Below are 27,496 nucleotides of genomic sequence, written 5' to 3' on the forward strand. Positions count from 1 at the left end.
ACACACATCCCTCCCCCCTGCACCTCACATCCTTCTCCCCCCTGCACCTCACATCATTCTCTCCCCCTGCACCTCACATCATTCTCCCCCCTGCACCTCACATCATTCTCCCCCCTGCACCTCACATCATTCTCCCCCCCTGCACCTCACATCACTCCCCCCCCTGCACCTCACATCACTCTCTCCCCCTGCACCTCACACCACTCTCCCCCCCTGCCCCTCACACCACTCTCCCCCCCTGCCCCTCACACCACTCTCCCCCCCTGCCCCTCACACCACTCTCCCCCCTGCACCTCACATCACTCTCCCCCCCTGCACCTCACATCACTCTCCCCCCTGCACCTCCAATCACCCCCCCTGCACCTCCAATCACCCCCCCTGCACCTCCAATCACCCCTCTGCACCTCCAATCACCCCTCTGCACCTCCAATGACCCCCTCTGCACCTCCAATGACCCCCCCTTCACCTCCAGTGACCCCCCACACCTCCAATCACCCCCCCCGCACCTCCAATCACCCCCCCTGCACCTCCAATCACCCCCTCTGCACCTCCAATGACCCCCCCTTCACCTCCAGTGACCCCCCCCCGCACCTCCAATCACCCCCCCTGCACCTCCAATCACCCCCCCCTGCACCTCCAATCACCCCCCCCCTGCACCTCCAATCACCCCTCCTGCACCTCACATCACCCCTCCTGCACCCCACCTCCCCTCTACCTCACCTCCCCTGTACCTCACCTCCCCTGTACCTCACCTCCCCTCCCCTGCACCTCACCTCCCCTGCACCTCACCTCAATGCACCTCACATCACCCCCGGGACCGCGGGGAATCGCCGCCATTTTTTTTTTTTTAAGTTTTTTTTTTTTAAATCGTGGGCCGCACAGAGAGGCCGGGCGGGCCGCATGCGGCCCGCGGGCCGTATGTTGTGCAGGCCTGCTCTAGGAGATAATCCAAGATGCCTCCGTTTTAAACGGTGGATGGCTCCCGCATGGAATGATCCACCTTAAGAATGTCTCTGCCTCTGTTACTGCAGAAGATGTTTCACATTCAAATCAATGGCCAAGATATTTATGTTTCCTGGCTGGACCCTCACTTGTCTAGGTTCTACAGGACCCTGTCCCTATCTATGGGTAGTCCCTGCAGCAACCACAAGCTGAGGTGAGTTGGGGCCTAGCTGGGGCCCAAGAGGGATGTCTGGCCTAGTGCATGAGCCACTGGTTCCCTACACATACCCACCCTCTCCTGTCAGTGACCCAGCTCCATCTGCTCTTCCTGTGCAGAGCGCAACAATGTATATCTCCCTCAGGGAAAGCTGTAATCCCTATTGGCTGCTGTGACATCACGCGCTCCAGCCCCTGGGGCTGCTGGGAGTTACATAGTTACATAGTAGATGAGGTTGAAAAAAAGACATAGGTCCATCAAGTTCAACCTATGCTAAATTTAGACAACAGATACTTTATCCTATATCTATACTTACTTATTGATAAGAGGAAGGCAAACAAAAAACCCCATTAAGGGGAAAAATTAATTCCTTCCTGACTCCAAGAATTGGCAATTGGCAATTGGATTAATCCCTGGATCAACATCCTTCCCATATATACTTATTTGGTATATCCCTGTATACCTTTCCCATCTAAAAAGATGTCCAACCTTTTTTTGAACACATCTATTGTATCTGCCATCACAGTCTCCATGGGTAATGAATTCCACATTTTAACTGCCCTTACTGTAAAGAACCCTTTCCTTTGTTGCTGTTGAAATTTCCTTTCCTCCAACCTTAAGGGATGGCCCCGAGTCTTTAGTACTGCCCGTGGGATGAATAGTTCTTTTGAAAACTCCTTGTATTGTCCCTGAATATATTTGTATATAGTTATCATATCCCCTCTTAGACGCCTCTTTTTTAATGTAAATAAATCTAATTTAGCTAGCCTCTCCTCATAAGTTAGATTGTCCATCCCCTTTATTAATTTGGTGGCTCTTCTCTGCACTCTCTCTAGTTCCATAATGTCTTTTCTTATGATTGGTGCCCAAAATTGTACTCCATATTCAAGGTGTGGTCTTACTAGTGCTTTGTAAAGGGGCATAATTATGTTTACTTCCCTTCCATCCGTTTGATGCAAGATAAGATCTTGTTTGCCTTTGCAGCTACTGCATGACATTGGGCACTATTGCTAAGCCTGCAGTCTACAAGCACTCCTAAATCCTTCTCCATCAAGGATTCCCCCAATATATCTCCATTTAATTTGTAAGTCGCCTTTTTATTCTTCCATCCCAAATGCATAACCTTACATTTATCTGTATTAAACCTCATTTGCCATTTACCTGCCCAGGTTTTCAGTCTCTCCAAGTCCTTCTGAAGAGAAATTACATCCTACTCTGATTCTACTGTATTACCTTACACACAATTTAGTATCATCAGCAAAGATGGAGACTTTGTTCTCGATGCCAACCTCAAGGTCATTAATAAACAAGTTAAAAAGCAGGGGTCCCAGTACCAATCCCTGCTGGGAGTCCTTTAACCAGTTTTCAATCCAGGTGCGTATACTGTATTATTACTGAGTCCAATTTTCTTTATTTTGTACACCAACCTTGTGTGAAATCGTATCAAAAGCCTTTGCAAAATCTAAGTAGACCACATCAACTGCATTACCCTGGTCTAAATTCCTACTTACCTCCTCAAAGAAACAAGTAAGTTGAAGTTCCCCATGGGCCTCTTTAGCATTGGGGGCGCGTGCGCGATCTGCACTGCGCAAACTTCTATTGGCCGCTGCCGCTGCTAACGGCGCATGTGTGACTGTGGGCCATCCATGCAGTATGGAGCGCCTCTTCTGCCAGTTCTCCAACACCAAAATTGCCGCCGCATTGCGTCTGCGCATGCGCGAGCCTCCGCGCCTGCGCGAGTAAACGCAACATGGCGGCGCCCTGAAAAGGGAGCCGCCAGCCAGCCAGTCACCACCCGCATCCACCACGGAGGGTGAGGAGGGGAAAACGGGGAACCAGGGAGCCATAGGGGACCTGGCTACATGTATATATAATCTCTATTTTTCAGCTGAGTAATCTTCAAAATATTACAGAGAATCACGTTCTCTGTACATAGGTGGTGGATAGGATCAGTCTGTGTCCTAATGTCTGAAGTTGGCTATAGTAATCAGGCTGTTTGTCTTTAACCTGAAATGGTCTGTTGAGTATTCTCCTTAGGTTTTGTTTTGGGCTGCATAAATGTGCTGTAGTTATGTATCAGTATGTCTCTGATGTAGTGTTTGGAGGCAGGCACTCGCCGCGTTGGGGGTCTACTAGCAGCTGTTTTTCAGAGTACAGCCCCCGTGAGGTACCAAAATATTTGTTCCTTTAAAGAGCGTTATAATGCCATTCTGCAGAAGGTATGCTTTTATTCATGGAACTTATTAGTGTTCTTTATCTTATTTATGCAGATCTGAGTAGCGTTGCTTGTGGACGCCTGTAGAGGGTAATGGAGCATAGATAACGTTTTATTAGAAAGCCCAATTTACTAAGGTAATTGCTGCAGGGTACATGCAACCACACAGGCGGGTTCTTTGGATAAGGCTTATTTATTTGAGCCCTAAAACATACAGCACACCAAAAACAAATAGCTTCTCATCAGCAAACAAAAGAAAATAGCTTCTTCAGCAGACAAAACAAAATAGCTTCTTTTTAGCAGACAGAACAAAATAGCTTCTCTTTAGCAGACAAAACAAAAATAAGGCAGCTTCTCTTTTGTATGCAGGAGACAGACAGTTCATCACACATGTACTTTGCAACACAGACCTTACAGCAGTAATCTCTTCAGCATTTTCAGTCCTGTCTCCTCACCAGCTCTCCTGCATGTGTGTACACCCTGGGGTTTTAACACCTTGATTATGCAGCTGGGGTCAGACTAATTAAGCAGCCCTTCTCAACTTAACCTTTTCACTGCTACACTGCAAGCCTAAACATAGGTTTTAAAGGCATATGGCTGGTGACGTTCATTCACCCTGTCACATTCCTCCCCTGTTAATGTGTGGCTGGGGCCACGCACGGCTGAAGCCCGATCCTCCACCCCTTCTCTGGAAAATAAGTCAGCATTTGCATTTTCTTTTCCAGGCCTGTGCTGAATCTCAAATGAGAAGGGTTGGAGGGCCATATACCACCTGGTCAATCTAGCATTGGAGTCCTTCATGCTATTAAACTATTTTAACGGAGCATGGTCCGTCACCAGAGTAAAATGGACTCCTGCCAGGTAATGCCTCAAAGCCTCGATTGCCCACTTTATTGCGATGCACTCCTTCTCAATCACTGAGTAGTTTTTTTTCCCCTCGGGAACCATTTCCTACTCAGAAAAAGATCGGATGTTCCACTCCCTCAAACTGTTGTGACAACACTGCCCCTAGCCCTAGCCCTATCTCTGATGCATCGGTTTGCACTACAAAAGGCCTGTTGAAGTCTGGCCTTCTAAGGACGGGACCCTCTGATAGACACCCTTTTATGTCCTCGAAGGCTCTCTGACACTCCCTTGACCATAACACTTGTGTAGGGGCGGACTTTTTTGTGAGGTCCGTTAAAGGGGCTGCAACTTCCAAGTAGTTGGGGATGAACCGCCAGTAGTACCCTGCTAAACCCAGCAGAGAGCGTACCTGCATTTTTGTTTGGGGGGAAGGAACTTCTTTCAGGGCCACTACCTTGTTGGCTAGTGGCCTTACTTTTCCACCTCCCACTGCATACCCTAAGTATTTGGTTTCCGCCTTACCTAAGGCACATTTCTTAGGGTTGGCTGTGATCCCTGCCTCTCTTAGAGATTTGAGGACCGCTTTCAGCCTATTTAGATGGGCCCGCCAGTGTTTACTATAAATGACAATGTCATCTAGGTAGGCTGCGGCATAAGTCCTATGGGGCCTCAGTACCTTATCCACGAGTCTCTGAAATGTGGCTGGGGCTCCATGCAGTCCAAATGGCATTGTCACAAACTGGTATAAACCCATGGGAGTGGCAAAGGCTGTTTTGCATTTGGAGTTTTCCTGTAAGGATATTTGCCAGTATCCTTTTGTCAAGTCCAACGTGGATATATATTCCGCGTTACAAAGGGCGTCAATTAATTCGTCCACCCTTGGCATCGGATATGCGTCAAACTTGGATACCGCATTGACCTTTCGGAGGTCCACTCAAAATCTTACCTTCCCATCGGGTTTAGGGACCATAACTAGTGGACTACACCACTCACTGCATGATTCCTCAATCACTCCTAAGTGTAACATTTCTTGTACCTCCTTCTCTACCAGGGCCCTTCGACTTTCAGGCAACCTATAGGGACGGGAACATACTTTTACCCCAGGTGCTGTCTCTATCGCATGTGAAATTAAATTAGTTTGCCCTGGTAGATCAGAAAAAACATCATGGAATTGTGTGATTATTGCTAACAAGTCCCCTTTTTGTTCAGAGGACAACTGTTTACCCATTGGGATTTTATCGTCACTGTTGCAGGGTACATGCAACTACACACGTGGGTTTCTTGACAAGGCTTATTTATTTAGCCTTAAAAGATATACAGCACACAAAACAAAAATAGCTTTTCATCAGCAACAAACAAAAATAGCTTTTCATCAGCAACAAACAAAAATAGCTTTTCATCAGCAACAAACGAAAATGCCTTTTTCTTCCGCAAACCAAACAAAACAGTTTCTCTTTAGCAGACAGTCTATAAATCAGGCAGTTACCCTTTTCCTATGCACGGGACAGACAGTTCACAATTCAACTACCTTGCTACTCAGACCTTGTTACAGGAATTTCTTTAGCAGCTTACTCCTCTCTCCTCAACAGCCAGGCTCCATGTGTCTACAACCTGGGTTTCAGCAAGTTCACATGGTAAATCTGTTTACCCTTCCTGGACCCTGGTTGAGTGATCTCGTAATTCACATCACCCGTGCGGCGGAGTTCTTCGAATGGGCCCTGCCATTTGGGCAGGAGTTTACTCTTGCAACTGGGTAATAATAACATCACCTGGTCTCCCGGGTGAAACACTCTCATGCGAGCATTCTGATTGTAATGTCTCTCCTGACTGTCCTGGGCTGATCTAAGATTCTCCCTAGCAAAATGGCCGACCACATCTAGGCGCTTCCTAAGGTCTAGAACATATTGCAGGGTATTCTTAGAAGGGGACTGCTGTTCCTCCCAGGACTCCTTTAGGAGGTCTAGGATACCCCGGGGTTGGCGGCCATACAGCAGTTCAAATGGAGAGAATCCCGTGGAGGCCTGGGGAACTTCCCGCACTGCAAACAGCAGAAAAGGGAGAAGTTCATCCCAGGCTCTCTTCTCTGAATCTACAAACTTTCTCAGCATCCCTTTTAGAGTTCGGTTAAATCTTTCCACCAATCCGTCAGTCTGTGGATGGTAGACCGATGTCTGAACAGACTTGACCTCTAATATTTTTAAGACATCCTGCATCAGTTTAGCCATAAAATTTGTACCTTGGTCTGTCAACATAACCTGGGGAAGTCCAACCCGTGAGAACAACTTGTTGGCAACTTGCTTCGCCGTTGCTGTTCTCAGGGGGAATGCCGCAGGATACCTTGTTGCATAGTCAACTATTACAAGAATAAACCTGTGTCTTTTCGCAGAAGGTTCTAGAGGTCCTACCAAGTCTACCCCAATCCTCTCAAAGGGAACTGACACCCAGGGTAGAGGAACCAAAGGGGCTGTTTTTTGTCCCTTCGGACTAGTTAGCTGGCACTCCGGACATGCCGCACATAACTTAGCAATATCACTATGCATCCCTGGCCAATAGAATCGGGACAAAATATGGTCCAATGTTTTATCCCTGCCCAGGTGACAACTCCAAGGGACAGTATGGGCTAGAGTGAACACATATTTAACAAACGCCTTGGGAACCAATATCTGTCTGGTGACCTCCCCTGTTTGTGTCTGCCTATTCACCCTATACAGGATATCATTTGATAATTCAAAATGGGGGAATAATATCACCCCCTGTGCATTTAAAATCTGCTCATCAATTTTTACCACCTTGTCATACTGTCTAGCAAGGACTGTGTTTTCCCTTTGCCTCTGGCGAAAGTCAGGGAGGTATAGGTCTGGTAAATCTCCAGGGCCCATATCCCCCTCCCTCTGGCCATCCCCAGCCATCACTTGTGACCTCTTGCTACTAGAATGGTCACCTTAAGACCCAGATTTCTGCAACCAGTCCTGTTTGTTGGAGCGTCTTTGCTTCCGAGTCTTTGGAACCTGGTGTCTGCTGGGGAAAAGTTCTGCCGTGAAGGGGAACAGTTTGCCAGGGTTCTCCTGAGCCACAGAATAAGGCTCCTCGTGAGAGACTGGGGCTATTAGTTCCGAAAAGAAAGGCCAGTCCCGGCCGAGCTCAATGGGGGCAGGGAGCCAAGGAGCGGCTCCTACTTCGAGGTAGGCCTCCTGACCCTTTACCTGTAGCCAGATTTTGGCCATCGTATACGTCTTACATCGCCGTGTATACATTCTATGTCCATGGAGAGTCAAAAGAACACACGTTAGGCGGTAACAGTCCCTGGAAGACCAGAGTTTGCCCAGAGCCCGAATCTACAAGGACATGGACAGTTTTTCCCCCAACCTGGGCTGGAAGTAGCCAGGGCTTGTAATTTTCTCCAGTGAAGGTTGAGGCGACGGTCCTCCCAAATGAACAATCCATCCGTGGACAGTCCACATGCCGGTGGCCTTGTTCTCCGCAGGCGGAACATGGAGAGGGTTCCCTCGTAGGAGAGGTTCCCTCGTAGGAGGGGGCCTTGGATAGCGCTCTGCTGGACCGGACACTGGAGACCAGGCATCTGTTGGGTCCTGTGGGCGACGTCCTCGGAAGCTCCTCTCATTTTGCGATGAGCTGACATCAGGAAGTAGATGAGGGTCTCGGCGGGGACCAGCATTTGGTGGAACGACTGCTCCTTCCGGTGGACTTGGCGGTTGCGCGTGGATGGGCCGTAGGTTCCCCTTGATCCGACCTCCCTCTTTGGGCGTCCGCAAGTGCCGGTGGAATCGGATCTGTTGGGTCCAGGATACTCGCCTGCTCCTCAGCCCCAAGGAAGTTCTCCACGAGTCGGACCGCCAAAGCTAGGGTTTCAGCAGCGTGGCGTTTTACCCACAAGCGTGCGGAAGGGGGTATTATCTGTAGGAATTGTTCCAAAACCACCTGCTCAAGAATTGCCTCCTTAGTGCACTCCTCGGGTTGTATCCAGCGCGTACTCAAGTCCAATAACCGCTGAGCGAGGACCCGGGGTCTCATCTTAGTGGTGTACTTCATGTTCCGAAACTGCTGCCGGTAGGTCTCTGGGGTCAGACCTAAGCGATCCAGTATGGCGGCTTTTACTTTTCGGTAGTCCATTGCCTGTTCTGCAGGGAGGCCCTGATATGAGGCCTGGTCTTCTCCTATGAGGAGCGGGGCCAATGCGGTTGCCCAGCTATCTGCAGCCCAGCCCTGAGCTTCGGCAACCCTTTCAAATGTCAGTAAAAAAGCCTCTGGATCATCGTTCTGAGCCATTTTCCTCAGGAGTACCGCGGGTTTGTTTGCAAGTTCTGGACTGGCAGACCCCTGGAATTGGGTCAGCAGCTTGGCCACCCGCTCCTCCTGTGCTGCCTGCTGCTGGGTTAGGAGCTGGGTTTGCTGCTGCAATAGTCATTCATCTCTCTCTGCTTGTAGCCGGGCCTGATCCTGCATTAACTGTCCCTGCTGTCTGGTCTGCTCGCACAGAAACTCTTTAAAAAATTCTTCCATTTTTCTCATTCTTGTGTGTGTGTGTGTGTGGCCCTTTAACTGCAGGGGCCTTTCAAAATCCCGGCACTTCTTGACACCATATGTTTCAGGGTACATACAACTACACAGGCGGGTTCTTTGGATAAGGCTTATTTATTTGAGCCCTAAAACACACGGCACACCAAAAACAAATAGCTTCTCATCAGCAAACAAAAGAAAATAGCTTCTTCTTCAGCAGACAAAACAAAATAGCTTATTTTTAGCAGACAACAAAATAGCTTCTCTTTAGCAGACAAAACAAAAATAAGGCAGCTTCTCTTTTGTATAAAGGAGACAGACAGTTCATCACACATGTAATTTGCAACACAGACCTTACAGCAGTAATCTCTTCAGCATTTTCAGTCCTGTCTCCTCACCAGCTCTCCTGCATGTGTGTACAGCCTGGAGTTTTAACACCTTGATTATGCAGCTGGGGTCAGACTAATTAAGCAGCCCTTCTCAACTTAACCTCGTCACTGCTGCACTGCAAGCCTAAACATAGGTTTTCCAGGCATATGGCTGGTGACGTTCATTCACCCTGTCACAGTAATGATGATGCTAATATAGCTGTTGATGCTTCTAGCATTAGACTGTATAAGTACACTCACGGTGTACACGCGTCCGCATGTCTCTTATGTAATGTGTTGGAGCAGTCACATTGGGAGTGCACTAGCAGCTGTTTTGCAGCATGCAGCCTCTATATGCTCCCATAACCTTGGTTCTTACAGATCAGAGATTGCCTGTTAAGTACCAGTAGGATCAAAGCTTACATACGGTTGAAGTTTAATAATGTAAGTGCTTGCAACCTTTGTTCGTGCACATACTGTATCTTTGTCGGCAGGTCCAGACTGTGTACACACGTCAGCATGTCTCTTATGTAACAAGTGAAAGCGGCTTTGCAGGCGGAGCGCTGGCAGCTGTTCTGCAGAGTGCAGCCTCTGTTAGCTCTCTCAAATTTGGTTGCTCTAGAGAATGTGGTTGTGATTCCCCCTCCCTTCAGAGCTCGACGGCGGTAGCTCACTGGGGGGGACCGCCAGAGGGGTTGTGATCCCCCCCCCCCCCCTTCAGAGCTCGCCGGCGGCGGCTCACTGGGGGGGCCGGAGCAGGGGTGGGATTCAAATTTTTTAGCAATAGGTTCTCTCTTGGTGGGGTGAGGGGAGGGGGGAAGGGGGAGAGAGGCGGGAGGAGAGATACGAGGGGTAGAAGAGAGACAGGGGTAGAGAGACGGGGGGAGAGAGACCGTACCGCCCTTTTATAGTGAAGAATGAAAAACAACAATATTTGATTGAAATTAAAATACTTTTATTTGCCTTTCTTAAAATAGTTCCATATGGCTTCTTATACTATTTCTTTTGTCCAGGGCAGAGATAGACCAGGGGGGGACAGAGAGATACCAGGGGGGGATAGAGAGAGACCGGGGAGGGGGCAGAAAGAGACCAGGGGGGGGGCAGAAAGAGACCAGGGAGGGGCAGAGAGAGACATGGGGGGGCAGAGAGAGACATGGGGGGGGCAGAGAGAGACCAGGGGGGGGGGCAGAGAGAGACCAGGGGGGGGCAAAGAGAGACCAGGGGGGGGCAGAGAGAGACCAGGGGGGGCAGAGATAGACTAGGGAAGGCAGAGAAAGACTAGGGGGCAGAGAGAAACCGGGGGGGGGGGCAGAGAGATACCAAGGGGGGTCAAAGAGAGACAGGGGGGGCAGAGAGAGACCAGGGGTGGGGGCAGAGAGACCAGGGGTGGCAGAAAGCGACCAGGGGTGGCAGAAGCACAATAAAATGTCCAAAAGTGCTTGCAGTGCAATTGGTAGTTCTGAAAGTTAAGTTTTGTTTCCTGCCTGCTGGGGGGAGGAGGGGGGGTTCTGCTGCACTTACCTTGTAGTCAGAAACACAACAGAGCAGCAGCAGGCAGGTTCTCTCCTTCAAGGCTTGCTGGAGTGATGCCAGGTTTCCACAGCGTGTGCATGCTCTGGGCACATATATATCTCCCCTCTCTCTGTGTGTATATCATGACGTCACCTTCCTTGCACTCGGAGGCCATGAAAGCCAAGGCCCGCCCCGTAGTCAGGCAATAAGTGCCAATCACAGCCAAGGCTCGCCCCACAGTCAGCCAATAGGAGAGCTTGATAGCCAATGAGCACAAACCCACAGACAAACACCACAGATAAACATTTCAGTTTTATATATATATATATATATATATATATATATATATATATATATATAGATATATAATATATGCTATATTCAGGGCCGCTGACAGCTTTCATGGGGCCCAGGACTACAGTTTCCAATGGGCCCCCCATATCAGCAGCCTTACTCCCACCCCTCTTACACTTCCCCCCTCCCCTTTCTCTCACCCCCTCTATTTATCTCCCCCTTATCACACCACATCCCACATGTATCTCCCCTTCCTACTCCCTCACACACTCTCCCCCTCACATACAATCTCCTGCTCATATACACCCATTAACCCTCCTTACTTTTACTTGAAGAGTGATTACATATTTCTAAAGAAGCCAATCACACTGATACGTTTATTAGATTTTATATTTTCTTTAGATATTTTTCTTGAAAACCGCAGGACTTTTGGCACGCAAAAAGGCATGGGATGGGTGGGAAAATAGGTATGGTGGGGGGTACGAATTAGGGATAGGGTAAGAGGGGGGAATAGATACAGGGTAAGGGGGGAAATTAGGTAACGGGTAAGGGGGGAATAGGAATAGGGGAAGGGGAAGAGGGAAATGGTATAGGGGAGAGGGAGGAATAGGAATAGGGTAAGGGGTGGTAGAAATAGGTATAGGGTAAGGGTGGGGAATAGGTATAGGTTATGGGAGGGAGTAGGTATACGGTAAGGGGGGGGAATAGGTATAGGGTAAGGGGGGAGTGGAGGCTCAAGGAGGGGGCTGTGAAAGAAACTGCAACGGCCCACAGAGGGGCCCTTTTGAAGGGGCCTGCAACGGCCCACAGAGTGTAACGAGTGCTCACCACAAACAGAATGGGACTGAGAGGCTGAGGTAGGGATGTCAGAATACACTGACCTACAACCGCGTAACCGCGTCCGGATTGCAGAGTCATAGTCGTATAGCTGGGTCAGGGTAGGAGAGGTTAGAATGGTCGTGACACTCGCTGTGGTCTAGGATTGGAGAAGTCGGATGGTCGTTGTGCATAGCCGGGGTCCAGGAGTAGAGAAGGTGGAAGTCCAAATGCAAGCCAAGGTCAGGGGTCAGAGAAGGCAGCAGTCTGGGTACAAGCTCAAAGGGTCAAAGGTAGAGAAATCAAGACAGAATGCAGGAGCAGGATGCTTGAGGCAAGCACTACGAAACATAAACAGAAGTTTATGCTCAGCCAATTTGCCTCAGGGCTGGCTGAGCATATAAGGAGCAGGAAGCCAATGGGAAGGCTTGCAGGCAATGAATCATGAATAATTACAGATTAGTTGTCCAGTGATAGGTAGAGGGGTAGTGCACTGCAGGTGTGGAGTAATTGATGTTGTTAACCCCTCGCATGTCCCTAGGGATGTGGCCCTGGCGTGGAGTGTGAGCAGGAGCGCCCTGCGTTGCGTCACGGGATGTGTGCTGGGTCCGGTCCTGGTAGTGGGAATGCGGCGCTTGAGTGAGAAGCGTCACCCGCGACGTCACGGTGGCGGGTCCTAAGGCTAATCCGTGAGGTGTCCCTCCGACTGACGGCACGACTCCTGTGCAGAACCTCAGTGAGGTGCTCACCCCTCCCATCGTGGGGCACGTCACGGGGCGGCGCCGAGGTCCAATCCTCACACAGAGGTTCCGTGTGAAAGGGACTGCAATGTCCCACAGAGGGAACATCCAACTCTCTGCATGGTTTTCCTATGACTACATTGGCACACATAGATATCTATATATCTTTATTTGACTATGCTAGTATTGTTGTGTGTGTAGTCCTGTATGCTACTACTCTGTATTGGTCTGGTATATTCTTGGGGCAAGGCAGTATCAGACCAACACTATCTTAAGGGTTTGTAACCCTAAACTTGATGTATCGATTTGGCATCTATATCATAGTTACATAGTTACATAGTAGATGAGGTTGAAAAAAGACATAGGTCCATAAAGTTCAACCTATGCTAAATTTAGACAACAGATACTTTATCCTATATCTATACTTACTTATTGATCCAGAGGAAGGCAAACAAAAACCCCAGTAAGGGGAAAAATTAATTCCTTGCTGACTCCAAGAATTGGCAATCGGATTAATCCCTGGATCAACATCCTTCCCATGTATACTTATTTGGTATATCCCTGTATACCTTTCCCATCTAAAAAGATGTCCAACCTTTTTTTGAACAAATCTATTGTATCTGCCATCACAGTCTCCATGGGTAATGAATTCCATATTTTAACTGCCCTTACTGTAAAGAACCCTTTCCTTTGTTGCTGGTTAAATTTCCTTTCCTCCAACCTTAAGGGATGGCCCGAGTCCTTAGTACAGCCCGTGGGATGAATAATTCTTTTGAAAGCTCATTGTATTGTCCCCGAATATATTTGTATATAGTTATCATATCCCCTCTTAGACGCCTCTTTTCTAATGTAAATAAATCTAATTTAGCTAGCCTCTTCTCATAAGTTAGATTGTCCATCCCCTTTATTAATTTGGTGGCTCTTCTCTGCACTCTCTCTAGTTCCATAATGTATTTTCTTAGGATTGGTGCCCAAAATTGTACTCCATATTCAAGGTGTGGTCTTACTAGTGCTTTGTAAAGGGGCATAATTATGTTTACTTCCCTTCCACCCATTGCCCGTTTGATGCAAGATAAGATCTTGTTTGCCTTTGCAGCTACTGCATGACATTGGGCACTATTGCTAAGCCTGAAGTCTACAAGCACTCCTAAATCCTTCTCCATCAAGGATTCCCCCAATATATCTCCATTTAATTTGTAAGTCGCCTTTTTATTCTTGTATCCTATAATTAAACTAATATTTATAGGTTTACATTCTACTGTGCTAATATTGTGTGTATAGCCCTTGCTGCCACTTCCCTGTACTAATTTGGGATATACTGGTGACATGGCAGCGTCAAACTTTATCATCTAATGGGCTTTAACTACAAGTTATAAGTTTCCACAGTTTAAAGACAGCGCCATACATAATATCTGTGCCATATACAGGACTATTAGGCAGATATATCTGCAAACATTATAACAGCAGTACCTACTTTATAACAGATATAGGAGCTTGCTCTCTTCACTTAAGGGTATTAACCCTTTATAGACGACCGTCAGTAATTATCCATCTCAACCACGGGGATGCTTTGTTTTTAGAATTGTTATTATTGAGATCATGTGTGTATGTGTATATATATATATATATATATATATATATATAGCAACTGTAAATATTACTGTATATTTATTTGCATGTCTTAGACAGGTCTACAACCCTGTCTTTCACCATTATCGCCCAGCACACAGCACTTCCACTGCAGCAAGGGATTCTGGGAAATGACATGCAAATGAGCACAGTGCCACCTTTTATCTCAAGCTCACATAACATGAAGAACCCTTAGCCAATGCATGCTGCTTTAGACACAGCTTTTAAGCAAGTTCTTGGGAGATGCTCATTTGCGGTGTGCTCATTTGCATGTCATTTCCCAGAATCCCTTGTTGCAGTGGAAGTGCTGTGTGCTGGGATAGACTATCCTCTCAAGAGTGGAGAGGAACGCTCTAAATTCAGGAAATGCTATGCAATTAGTTGCTCCAATAGGCACCACCCCTGTGTCACTGTGATTGGACACAGAGCCTGATGACACTATCTTCACTGCCTTACTGCACAGCATATGTGTGTGGGAAAACCCATGATTACTCCTGGCAAACCTGCCCTTAACGGGGATTACTGTACAGGGATTACTGTACAGGAGGAGAAAAACTATAGCCCCAAAACTACCCAGGGCTACACTTAAAACTGTGGGTTTTTTGTTGTGTTTAACTTGAACCTGTTTATTGTTTCACTGGCACCAGCTCTTATGCCACCATGCCACCCTATGTTACTTTAATGTTTGTGGATGGCAGTTACCATTTTAATTTCCCTGAGAGACAAATTTTGCAGCGTGATATCTCCAGAATGCAACCACGGAAATTAAAAAGTGGGGGATTGCAATACATCAGCAAAACAATTTCACAATGGTAAAAAAGAAAGTTAATATTTATTTGTTCTAGTGAGTAGAGGATATCGCTCCCTATTATATTTCTGCCTTTGAACTGAATACTGTAAGCAGAAATATTTAGGAAATTCTGTGTTCATTCTACAAATGAATCTTGGGAACCTGGAAGTTTTGATTTATTGTTGTACAAAGTAAACTCCTAATGTTATGGAAATCACATATTGTTTCTAGAAGCCATTCCCTGACAAAAGATATTAACTTATTTGAATATCCATTTCCCTTCCAATCTGAAGGTAATGAGCCCATACTGACATTAATATAAGGTAAAAACAAAACATAATGATTGCAGTGTGACGTGAAAATGTTAATACATTTTAATAAAACTCCAAGCCATTAATATGTAAGAAGTTGCAAATTAAAATATGAAGTGATATTTATATACTGCAGTGAAGATGAAGCCTGTAGCCGGTTCACATACATCTTCTCTCTAATTGTGATGCCCATTAAATAAAACTTCCATTTCTAACCGTAAGTAACAGCTTTGTTGTTTTATAGTTTTGTCTAACTATGGCACTCATGGAGGCTGGAACTAGCGGTGTGGGGGGTGCCCCCCCCCCCCCAGGTTTATATATTTTTACATTATGTATGTTACCAATTTCATATGTACAGCACCCCAAACTCAAAAAGTAGTCCTTGCACATCTAATGGCCCCTATACATTAAAGTTAGGAGAGAATAATCTTGACACCAACTTACTATCAAGACAATCTGGACGTCTCATTTAGGTGGGTTTTGGTACCATTCTCACTAAAGATTGCTTGTTTTACGCATGTATCATTCATCATTGTCACCTTATGTGACTGACCTAACTACTGTCTAAAAACTTCCCATCTAATACCCATATACAATACAAATAGAGCGAGGCCACAAGATTCTTGTGGTATTTATATATTAACTAGACATGCATCTTCCTAACAATACCATTTGTTTGTTTCACCACGTGTTCCCTTTGTGTACCACCATTACATCCCCTTCCACATATCGCTCTGATAACTCTGTTATCTGTCTTTTAACTCCATTCTAGCAACCTCACTTTTCACCTAAACTGTGTGGACTACATTCATCAAGTTCTGTTTACCTAACTTGGCTCCTGTTAATCATAATGTGGTAGGCTCTAAAGCAAATAACGCAACATTAACCAGGATTTACTCCCTTAAAATGACATGGTATTTGTAATGAAAGTTATTTCTAAATTCTATGCAAATCAGCCCCTTACAGCCTAAATTTTTCTCATCCCATATTTACTAAGAGATGTTAAGGTTAACACTGGGAAACAACACAAAATTGTTTAGATCATACCTTAGGCTGCGCTTATAGTGCCGGCGACAGCGACACAACGTCGCGGCCAAACACATGCATTGCCGCCTTCGCATGCGCTTATAGAAAGCGCGACGCAACAGAGCGACGGATTGGTCGCGATCGCAGAAAGTCATCTCTATTTGATTTTCTAGCGACCGACGCCGGCACTATAAGCGTAGCCTTACTCTGACATTACTCCCAGCCGAACCCTAAAATAAGGGGGAGTGGATGGTAGGTATAGAGGGTGCCAATTTACTTTTAATTACCTTGTAACATATTATCCTCTACTTCATGTGGGGCGAAACCTGTAAACACACCTGGCCCAGCGAGGGAAGCAGTGGGAGGATATAGGAGAACCAGGAGGATCGGAGAGTGAATTGGGGGTAAAGCTAAATGGTGATCTGGGGGAGACAATGCAAAGCTAATCAAAGCCCTCCTTGCTCCCAATGCACTCTGGGATGTTGGCGGAATAGCTGTGTATGTCAGTGAGAGAGTGTGTGTCTATATGAGATTGTGTGTGTGTCTGCATGGGTGTGTGTATGAGAGAGTTCTTTCATTTCCATGTTGAAAGGGAACGCAATCATGAAAGAGAAAGCAATATGCTTCCAATATTGTGGTGTTGAATCTTCCCAATCCCGAAATGGTTGGTACTCACAATTTTCAGTTAGTTTCAATACACATAAAGGTTTCTTTTTAAAGGATTTCTAGACGATAACCTCAGGACCAAGTGATCAGGAAATACATACGAATTGAACCTTCATATAGCAAATAAAGGACCGATCATACAGCAGACTGATATGACACTATAGTGGTAAGTAAAATGTTAAAATGCACTCATATGGTACTAGAATTTGTGTTAGGATTTTAGTTTGACTTTTAACTTTAGCTAGCTATAGCTTTATGTATGTCTGTGATAAGTAAGATGAGGCATTTTTTTATGTGTTTTTGAACCACCATGTATGTTTACATAAACTTTGTATATTATATAGAAGTCTAATTGTTGCAGAAGCACGAAACAATATTGCTGTCAGTCTATTCAAGCTCCACGCTGATACATAGCTGTAAACATTTGCTACTAATTATGCAGCAGTCAATTAGAACATCATGGAGGGTATTTAAGAGCCTCCGTACCACTCATCAAACACTCCTGAAGAAACCTTTTAAGGTGAAATGCTTAGAGTGTCCATGTGGCGGTAGATGTCGCACACCATGCTGTCTGCTGCCTGAGAAAATCGCCTGCCGCTTGAACATCCGGGAGATCACCACCCGGAAGCACGGAGAAGCAAGACGCCGACGGAGCTGAATAGCACGGGGGAGAGAGTACTCCAGGTTCCAGCTGTCAGTGTAGATCATTGGATCAAACTGCTTTTATAATTCTAGTACCGTGTGAGTGCATTTCAACATTTTACTTACCATTATAAAGTGTCATATCAGTCTGCACTATGTTCGGTCCTTTATTTACTCTATGAAGGTTCCATTCGTGTGTATTTCCTGATCATTTGGTCCTGAGGTTATCGTTTTGAAATCCTTTAAAAAGAAACCTTTACGTGTATTGAAACTAACTGAAAATTGTGAGTACCAACCATTTGGGGATTGGGAAGATTCAACACCACAATATTGGAAGCATATATGTTTTCTATTTCATGATTGCGCTTCCCTTCAACATGAAAACGAAAGAATACTACTGCCTGGATTGAGAAAGCAATCCGAATTTGGGTTGAAGCTGCATAACCAATTTGTCGGTATATTCATGTTTTATTATTCACTAGATTTTCACGTGCACGTTGATTTTATGCACTGATTAGTGATATAAGTTCACTCACTTTGAAATATATTTATATCTTCACTTTTATTCACTTATTCTATTTAAGAATATTTAATTGAATTAGATAGCGCCACTAGGGTAACATTATTCATTTGCACAACGTGTATGAGAGAGTGTCTACATGAAAGAGAGAGTGAGTGTGTCTGTGAGAGACCGTGTGTGCATGTATGAGTGTGTTTGTTTGTGAGTTTGTATTTGCATCATCAGTGTGTTACTTTTACACACTGACAAACACACAGTGATAACGAGCCATTGACAGGTGGGAGGGGCACTGGGTTGTCGCACTCGGGTACCCCATCACTTTCCCTGCGCTTGGAACAAAACGCTGGCTCCTAAGTATTTAACATTTTTGTCCACCACTGTTTACATATTTAAATGAGCATTTTCCCCAGGTATCTCTGCTGTCTTTACTAGTACTGTACCTTACCACATAACATCTCATTAGAAATTTGATTTATCTTTAAATATTGTCACGTTATTTGAAAATAACGCTGCTTTATCCTGAAATAATGAGACGATAGCCCCATGCTAATGAGCTTAATTTCAGCTGTTATTTTTGCATACAATTACCTTAGTGAAGACATTAACTCATGGAAAATAATGCCTGTTCCTGTTCAAGGTAATGTCACATTGTTTAACCTGATCTAACAGAGATTCTGGAATCCAGCTTTAATTCTCCTAAATGTACAAAAACCAGGAGGCATTTAGCCAAACCTGAATATCCCTGTTGGTTCTTAGGCTGGGGCCAAGGTGCCTTCTCCTGTGCGGAGCCGCGCGGAGGCTGTGGGAAGCGGGTGCTGTCCTGGCCTTTGGGGGTGTTCTTGGGGGCATTCCTAAAGACATCACGGAGTTGGTTCGCCCTCATTGGGCGAACCGCTCATGTGACCTGTCTGTCATGCTGCGAAATCAGTTTAACTGATTTCTCACACAATGCGTGCCCCCTCCTGCTTCCGCACGGACGCACGCCGCATGGACGCCAACACTGCCTTAAGGCAGTCTGTTTGCTCAGAGTGCGGACACCTCCGCACGATCTGCAGTACTATGGCCCCAGCCTTAGGCTGCGGTCCCAGTGTGCACTGTAGCACGCGCGCCTGCGATCTGCGGTCTTGGGAGAGATCGCAATGGGAGGGGCTTGGTGGGGGGTTTGCAGGGGGTGACCATGACCTCAAGTGGCTGGTTCGCCCTCATTTGCGGAACCGCAGGGTCGCAAGTTGCAAATACAATTTTTTTGTATTTGCAAAAACTTGCAGTAGAGCGCGGCTGCACCTTCCGCAACGTGGTAATTACTGGGACCGGACTGATTGGGGGCGGTGCTTGTACGCACAGTGCACGCCGAAGCATGCGCTGTAGAAGGCACTGGGACCATGGCCTTAGGCTCCGACCACGCTGCCGCTGAGCTCGCTCATGCTTGAGAGCGGTGACATCATCAGCTCTTCAAGCATGAGCGATCGGCTGTCCTGCAATAATTTTAGAGTAGCAGCGGGGAGCGTGGCTATTAAGGAGGGGGCGTGTCATTGGCTGGCCCAGGGCTGTATCTGTGGGTGTCTGTGTGTGTGTCTGTGTACCTCCATTTTCTCCCTCCCCCTTCCCTCTCTCTCCCCCCTCTCTCTCTCCCCACCTCTCTCTCCCCATTGATCAGAGCAGGGTCATGTGACCCTGCACTGCGCTCGAAAGACTCTTTCCCTTGTCTCCCCAAGCACTGAGCTTGGCAGAGCATGCGTGGGCGTGTTCAAAGAGGTAACCACGCCAAGCACAGTCAGCGCCAGCGGGGACTCAGCCTTACTTTGTTTTATTATCTTTCTGCATCATATTTATTTCACCATATTCATATTTTTTAAAAGCTACACCATATTATTAATACTCTTAAGTATTATATATATATATCTTAAAATACACCTCCATATATTTCAATAACTATTTATATCTGTATTAATAGCTTCATGTACATATAAAATATTATTTATTCTACGATCTACATAGGGAAACACTAGCAGTAGACCAATATCATTAGATTCCACTGGATAAAAGGTGGATTTTGGCTTTACATTTGTAAATGAAATGTATTATCTAGAGCGATTTGCAACATACTGTATATGACAGAAGATCCATATTTATTTTTCCATCTAATTTCCGAAAATGTATTTTTAGTTTCAAATGACGTGTACATTTATTCAGATCTACAAACAACTGTAACCCATTGAAATTGCGAAAAGGGGCAAAAGACAACCCCTTACGGAGGAGGTTTTCTTGATTCCCGGTGAGAATATCATCAGAAAGATGAAAAATTCCACTTTTCTTTATTCGTTTTCTTTTGCTGAATTTTGTACTACCCTATTTCCCCTCGTCTAAAGGGTTTCTTGCACTGTTCTCCTCAAAACTCTCATTCTTCAGATCTCTTCCTCAAAAAATATTTGAATAAGTCACATTCCTACCAGTTATTTGGTTTGTAAAATCTTTAATCTATTTGAAACATATATGTTATTTTTACCCTCAACTCCAGAATTATTCACTTTTCTCCTATGGTTTTGTCCAGGCCCCAAACCTTGAGATCTGAGGAAAAAAGTAGGATTCCTTCTACATCAGAAGTTCCCAACTTAGTCCTCATTAGCACAGGTGTCCCGATCATTTTGGCTCAACCGCCTTTGCTCAAGCCGTGGTATATTTGAAACCTCCTGCACTGTTGGTGGTTCTTGAGGACTGGAGTTTGGAATCTCTGTTATAAATGGCACCATTTCCCATTCTGTTTCGTTAGCTGCACTCAGATGCATTACATTAGATCAATGTGGGATTTTCTTTTTCAAATCACAGCTAATCACTTAGGATTGATTGCTCCCTTCTTTCTGTCTAAACAAATCAAAACTATTGTGCCTTTCCACTTTCTATGCTTATCATTTTCATAATCTAATTAATCTCTAAAATGTCTTATGTTTAGTATTTATTAAATCTTTTTTTTTCTACCTTTTTTCCTATTTTTTCTTTTATCGGTTTATCCAATTCTAAAAACTCATTCATATTAATCTTGGGAGCAACCGTTTTTTTATGGCATTTATCTAAAAAATAAATGGTGACAGAAAGTAGCATAAGTTGTCTGAAATGTTAAACTATAATTATAGCCTGTGCTACAGCATGGAGCAAGGGAATCTTAACGACGGAATATTTCGGCATTGTGCAAGGGCTACTTTGAAGAAACATCATTTGTAATCCAGAATTGTTAATATAAATGTAAACTGGTCTCATTTTGAAAAATGCACTTATACATTAATTTGTATGCCAAATAAAGGCCCCGCTATCCCCATCCCAACTTTTCTGCCTGGTGCCTATTCATGAAGACGTTTGTACTTTAATTTGGGGGAATTGTTCACATTCTGAATCTACTTTTTCAAAATAAATGTGTCTATGAAGTCCATATAGTCCTATTAACTATTTATATTATGCACATCTGGTCATCCAGTATATAATTTAATTAATCTTCATAATGACCAGTGACTTGAAAGAACATGGTACTGTACATAGAACAATGTTATATTAAATGTTAACTTGAATACTCTTTAAGTCTTTACTTGTCTATAGGGAGGAGCGCGGTATTATGTACAGTTTCTCACAAATATTAAGAAATCCTTTTCCTTGCTGCATACTCCCTAACGTCATTTTAAATATAGTATTTCTGAAACGTCATAGGGGCAGGTTTATTGGCTCAGATGCTTTACATAGCAGTTTCAGAGCCCCTACCAATTTTCCTATTAGTGCAGGTATAATACACCCCAGTGTCAGTCTGGACATCACCCTCTATTGAAGAGTAGGTGAATGTATAAGGCTGACAGAAAGAAATATGTGTAAGTTTTATTATATTCACACCAGGGAATTTGTGCACCCACCGTTTACCTATACATTAGGGTAACTATGATACTGGCTTTGGCCAGATTTTAACTGCACTACTCACATAAGCTTATGCTTTATTTAACCCCTTCAGGGCATTCACACATTTTTTCACCGGTCCATGGGACAATTATGACATATATTCAGTGTAGGTACCTGCATACGGTTATGCCTTGTCGTTGCATGCAGGCTTATAAATGCTTTGGCCATAGGGTTTAACAAAATTACCCTTTTTCATTAGGTTATTATTATTTTTTAGCCTAATAGGTAGGAGTGCAGGAATCGTTCTTTTTGTTTTACTTGTCTGTGTTACCTTGCAAACATCTCACATTTCATTCACTTAATTTCAGACATCATGGCTGACCAGGATGGAATTAAACATGCGATTGAGGAGGAAATGGAAGATGAAGTGGATCTGAACTACAAGGCTCCAGAAAAGAAATCTCTGCAGGAGATCCAGGAGCTGGACAAAGAGGATGAGAGCTTGATCAAATACAAGCAGTCTCTTCTCGGTTCTTTGCCTGCAGATGTGGGTAAGTCAAGCAAGTTAAGTAGTCTAGTGGTAATATATATGTAATGTATTATGTTGATGCCCGAAATGAAGAATTTTCTGTAATTTAATTTTAATAGTAAAATTGAGCCATTTGCGTAGTCTGTTATCTGAAATATTAGGCCGAACTTATAGTCCCAGCGACGCGACATCGCGTCAAAACAAATGCATTGAATCTGTCGCGTGTGCTTATAGTAGGAGCGGCGCAACGGCTTGGTCGCGATTACTGGAAGTCAATTCAATTTGATTTTTTCAGCGACCGCAGTGTGACGTCATTGTCGCCATCGCGTCACCGTCGCCAGGACTATAAGCGCGGCCTAAGAATGTTTATTTGCAATACCGCTAGACAGTGGTGTTCAGTGTGCACTGGTGAAATCACACCTCAAAGCGCTGCGTAAGATTGATGCATGCCTTTAGCTTTTTTTAGGCATTTCTGCAAAATCATTGGTTAACATACCCTATTGTTTTTTTAAAGCAATTTTTGAAGAACTGCATTTGCGTTAAATTGCTGTAATCACTTCATTTCCATAAATATGAGAATTAAGCAATATAAGATACTAGAGGTCTTTTTCCAAATATACGCATAATTATATTATAATATTTTATCACAGTTTATAGGCCATGATGAATTCAGGAAAGCATTTGTTTTGTATTGGTCACTGTTTCCAGTGCTTCTGTACTGTTAAAGCACTTCGTTTTAAACAGTATTTTTAAATGTTCAAGTAACTTTAAGATTGGTGAACAGATTGGTATGCACAGTACAAACAATCAATTCAGAGAACCTAACAAACGAGAATGTGTGCTTAATTTCTAAAGAAACAAAAGAGGACAAATATTTTCTTTGTGGGTGCTTTTGTTTACGGAAGCCAAGATCGCCAAGTAGTTTCCTAATGTTGTTTTGCATTTTTAAGAACAGTGGGTTGGATGTAGGGTCTCTATTTACTTTAATTCTTTTTAAGACGCTTCTTTCTATGGAGTAACTACTGTACTGTACATGCATTTTGGGGTTTTTCAAAAGCACCCAGTGGTTGCAAGCTGTCATAGAATCTCTAATTGCTAGACATGAATTAATCTCAAAACTGCTTACAGCCCTCACAGTGCACATAAAGCCACCTGTTCTCTCTCTCTCAGCAGGTGAATGGTTACAAGTTCTCAAGGCATATTAGGGTTATGTGAGACTGCACAGATGCCTAAGTGCCATTAATAGATGATTTATTACAAGCAGGGATGAACTCTTAGCAGTGGGGATTTATAAAAAAAATATCTTCAAAATGTCTTAATTCGCTCATGAATGATTGTTTGGGACTGGTTACCAGTCACACAGGGTAAAGCGAAGTTAAATGTGCTTTAAATAAAATTGAGAAAATTGACAATGATTGTTCTCCTTAGTGCAGAGCTTGGTACGGGAAAACAAATAAATGGGGAAATATGCAGAAATAGAAAAATATATACTGTAATAAGGTCAAAGGTATACAGTGTTATGCCGGTGCTGCCCGCAGACCAGACCCATCCCCTGTGTTGAAGGGGTTAGTAAGGATACCCGCAGCAAAGGGAGCGTGTCCGGAGTGTGGAGTAAAGTGTTGCCAGGCATGAGATAGGTAACGTAGACAATACTTGCCGGTACTGGGTATTGGAGTAGAATCGTGGAAGCCTTGCCGAGGTCAGGGAGCGGAGAGAGGAGAAGAGTCGGGGTCCAGGCCGTGATCAAGGGGTGCCATAGAGTATGAAGTCCGAGGAGAGCCGAGGTCGAGAGCCAAAGAGGGTAGTTGTACGAGCCGTGTCTGAATCTGTGGAATCACTGAGAGAATACCACATTAGCTCCATGCAGTAAGTATGTCGAGCGATGAATGAGGGCTCAGGGATGCCTGATAAGGTAAGAGAGACCAACCAGGGTTGGGGGGCGGAACAGGAGGACTGCAGGGAGCTGCTCAGGATAGGTGCAGTGAAGGTGCACAGGTGATCACTAAAGACCTCAGGAAGTGTCTGTGCGGTGTAGGGGAGCGGAGACTGCCAGCAGGAGTGGAGGATAAGGAACGGGTGCAGGCGCGTGCCCTGTAAGCAAGGAGTGCACACGAGCCATGCCGGAGGGAGGAGCATGCGTGCGTGTGGGACGGAAGGACCGTGTCTCCTGCCGAGGAGAAGGAGAAGCGGCAGAGCAGTCGAGGGAAGTGGGACTGCGGCGACGGCCGAGCTGATGGCCCACGGGGGTGACTGCAGGTAGGGGGAAGTTCTACTACCGCCCTGTGTGGTCCGAGGGTTGCGCTGACTGTGCAGAGGCACCGAGATCCTAACAGTACCCCCCTCTTCAGGAGCGGACTCCGGACGATCCTCAAAATGCTTGTCTGGAAATTTACTTCTAAAGGCTCTAAGAAGCCTTAGCGTGTGGATTTCCTTCAAAGGAACCCAAGACCTCTCCTCGGGTCCAAAACCCTTCCATTGCACCAGGTACTGGAGTTGACCTCTGGACATGCGGGAATCCAAAAGAGAGTGGACCTCATACTCCTCATTATTTTGGATGGTCACTGGATCTGGCTTGCGCGTCAGGTCTGGGAAGAAGAGACTGGAGATGAATGGTTTTAAATGAGAAACGTGAAAAACGTTAGGAATCCTCATGCTGTGTGGTAGCTGGAGGCGGAATGCCACCGGGTTGATTTAGAATAGAAAAAGGACCCAGGAATTTAGGTGCCAATTTTGGGGACGGTACCTTTAAGTGGATATTCTTAGACGAGAGCCATACCAAATCCCCTGGCCTGTACCTGGGCGCAGAACAACGGTGGCGATCGGCCTGGAGTTTAGCTCTGTGGGAGGAGTTGCGAAGGGTAGTTTGAATCCTAGACCAAGCTTCCTGGAGGGAAGAAATGCGCTCATCCACGGTCGGCACCCCAGAAGCAATGTTGGAGATGGGCAAGCAGGGAGGATGAAACCCATAATTTATGAAAAAAAGCGACTCAGTGATGGCTTAGTTTTTGGCGGAATTAACAGCATACTCTGCCCAAGGAAGGAGTTGAGTCCAATCATCTTGGAATACGAAATAAAACATCTTAGATACTTCTCCAGGGATTGGTTGATCCTCTCCGTTTGTCCATTGGACTGCGGATGGTAGGCAGAGGAAAAAGAGGAATAGATGCCCAATCTCTTGGTATACGTCACCCAAAATTTGGACACAAACTGGGACCCCCGGTCAGACACAATAGAAGAAGGAATACCATGAATACGAAAAATTTGATCGGTAAAGATATCAGCGAGGGCGGAAGAGGTGGGCAGTCCCTTAAGTGGAATAAAATGAGCCATTTTAGAACATCTGTCCAAAACCACCAAGATAGTGTTCATTCCTTTGGACTTGGGCAACTCCACGATGAAATCCATCAAAATATGGGACCAGGGTCGATCAGGGACCGTTAAAGGCAGCAGAAAACCTTGGGTTTTTGACGGAGAGACTTGTTCTGGACGCAGGTAGGACAAGCGCGGGTATAGTCCAAAATATCTTGGGACATCTTGGGCCACCAAAAATTCCGACGAATAAGGTCAAGAGTTTTCTTGAAACCAGGATGACCAGCGGATCTTGAAGAATGACCCTAGTTCAAGACTTACGAAGAGTTTGTTGTTGGGAATCACCAGGTCCTTAGGAATGTGTCTCTGAGAATGTACAATCTTATCAAGATTCTTGAAAGTAGATGTGGCGAGAATCCTTTCCTGTGCTAGGATGGTCTCCAAGGACTCCTCAGATCTCTCCTCTGAGGAATGTTCAGGAAAAAAAGGGGGGGGGGGTCATAGGGTGCTCCAATCTTATGACAACTATATCAATGGTTCACAATCTTCATGGACTCCAATAAAGCAGTGTGGGTGTAACATAAAATGGCCTGTGAGTCACTCATAACAGCCTAAAGGATGATGTCCTCATAGAAATAAAGGCAGTCCCAGTTAGAGTACTCCACTATAATGGTCAAATATGAAGAAATAAATCCTTACCCACTTCTGCTGTCTGTAGGAGTCCACTGTGGCGTGCCAGCCATGAGAGAAATCCAGGTACAAGTAGAACAAAAAAGCACAGGCGCACTGCCAGGGAGTCAGGTGGTGTAAAAGGTAAAATCTGTTTAATTCAGAACATATCTGATGACAAACATAGCCCCAGGGGGGGCCATAAATAACCTCCTACGCGTTTCGGACGGGTAGGTCCTTTATCAAGGAGTGTGGAACCTATAATAAAGGGACATCTTATATACCCCCAATAAATGAGGCTAAATCACAACAGCTGATACATTTAATTCAAAAAGCCCCCTTGCGCATGCGCGTGACGTCACGGCGGGCGCCGCCGTTGCAACTGAAGGAACAGTCTTTCTCAATGCGCCCCCCCATGCTCGGCCGTCATGCGCATGCGCATCTAAGAGAGGATTACCTGCAGACCAGTTCTAAGCCCCAGCTGCATCGCAACAATAAAAGGCTCCGTCGCAACCCTACCGCGCATGCGCGTGACGTCACACGGGGCGCCACCGTGGTATCAGAGAATCAGCCAGTGTGCACGCCCCTGGCCAGCCACGCACACGCGCATGTCAGGGAGGTGAATAGGGAGAATGTGTGTGTGAACACCATGCAACCGAGCACTCCTCTATCTCCCCAAGGCACGCCCCTCACGACCTCCCATAGGCTAAGGGTCGCCGCTACCAGCCAATCAGAGATTGGAAAAGGGCAGCTGACACCCCCCTCTCCCACTGAATATCGCTCCTGACGGCCCCTGGAAGACAAGAGGATCTAATAATTAGTAAATATTGCAAATGGTTTATATAATAAAAATATATAGCACCCCTCGTTACAGATACCAGGATACACTTTGCATTTGTTTTTTGAATATATTAATCATAACACTAATAATTTAAAATTCACTTACAAATATGATTTATACCATATAGACTATCTGGACCTTCGATTGTTTATTGATATTGATAGAAAAATACAAACAGAAACATTCAGGAAACCTAATTCTAAGAATATGCTACTGAGAG

General features: G+C 45.3%; 1 protein-coding gene across 2 annotated transcripts in view; it reads left to right on the plus strand.

The window, feature by feature from the left end:
* Positions 1-27,496, plus strand: part of ARHGDIG (Rho GDP dissociation inhibitor gamma) — a 140,884-nt gene that overhangs the window by 33,178 nt on the left and 80,210 nt on the right. For both annotated transcript variants that reach the window (XM_075565228.1, XM_075565227.1), the window contains exon 2: positions 22,297-22,479. In XM_075565228.1, the coding sequence (XP_075421343.1) occupies positions 22,297-22,479 (183 nt within the window). The remainder of the gene's footprint in view (positions 1-22,296; positions 22,480-27,496) is intronic.

This window comes from Ascaphus truei, chromosome 11, assembly GCF_040206685.1.
Source record: "Ascaphus truei isolate aAscTru1 chromosome 11, aAscTru1.hap1, whole genome shotgun sequence".
Lineage (NCBI taxonomy): Eukaryota > Metazoa > Chordata > Amphibia > Anura > Ascaphidae > Ascaphus > Ascaphus truei.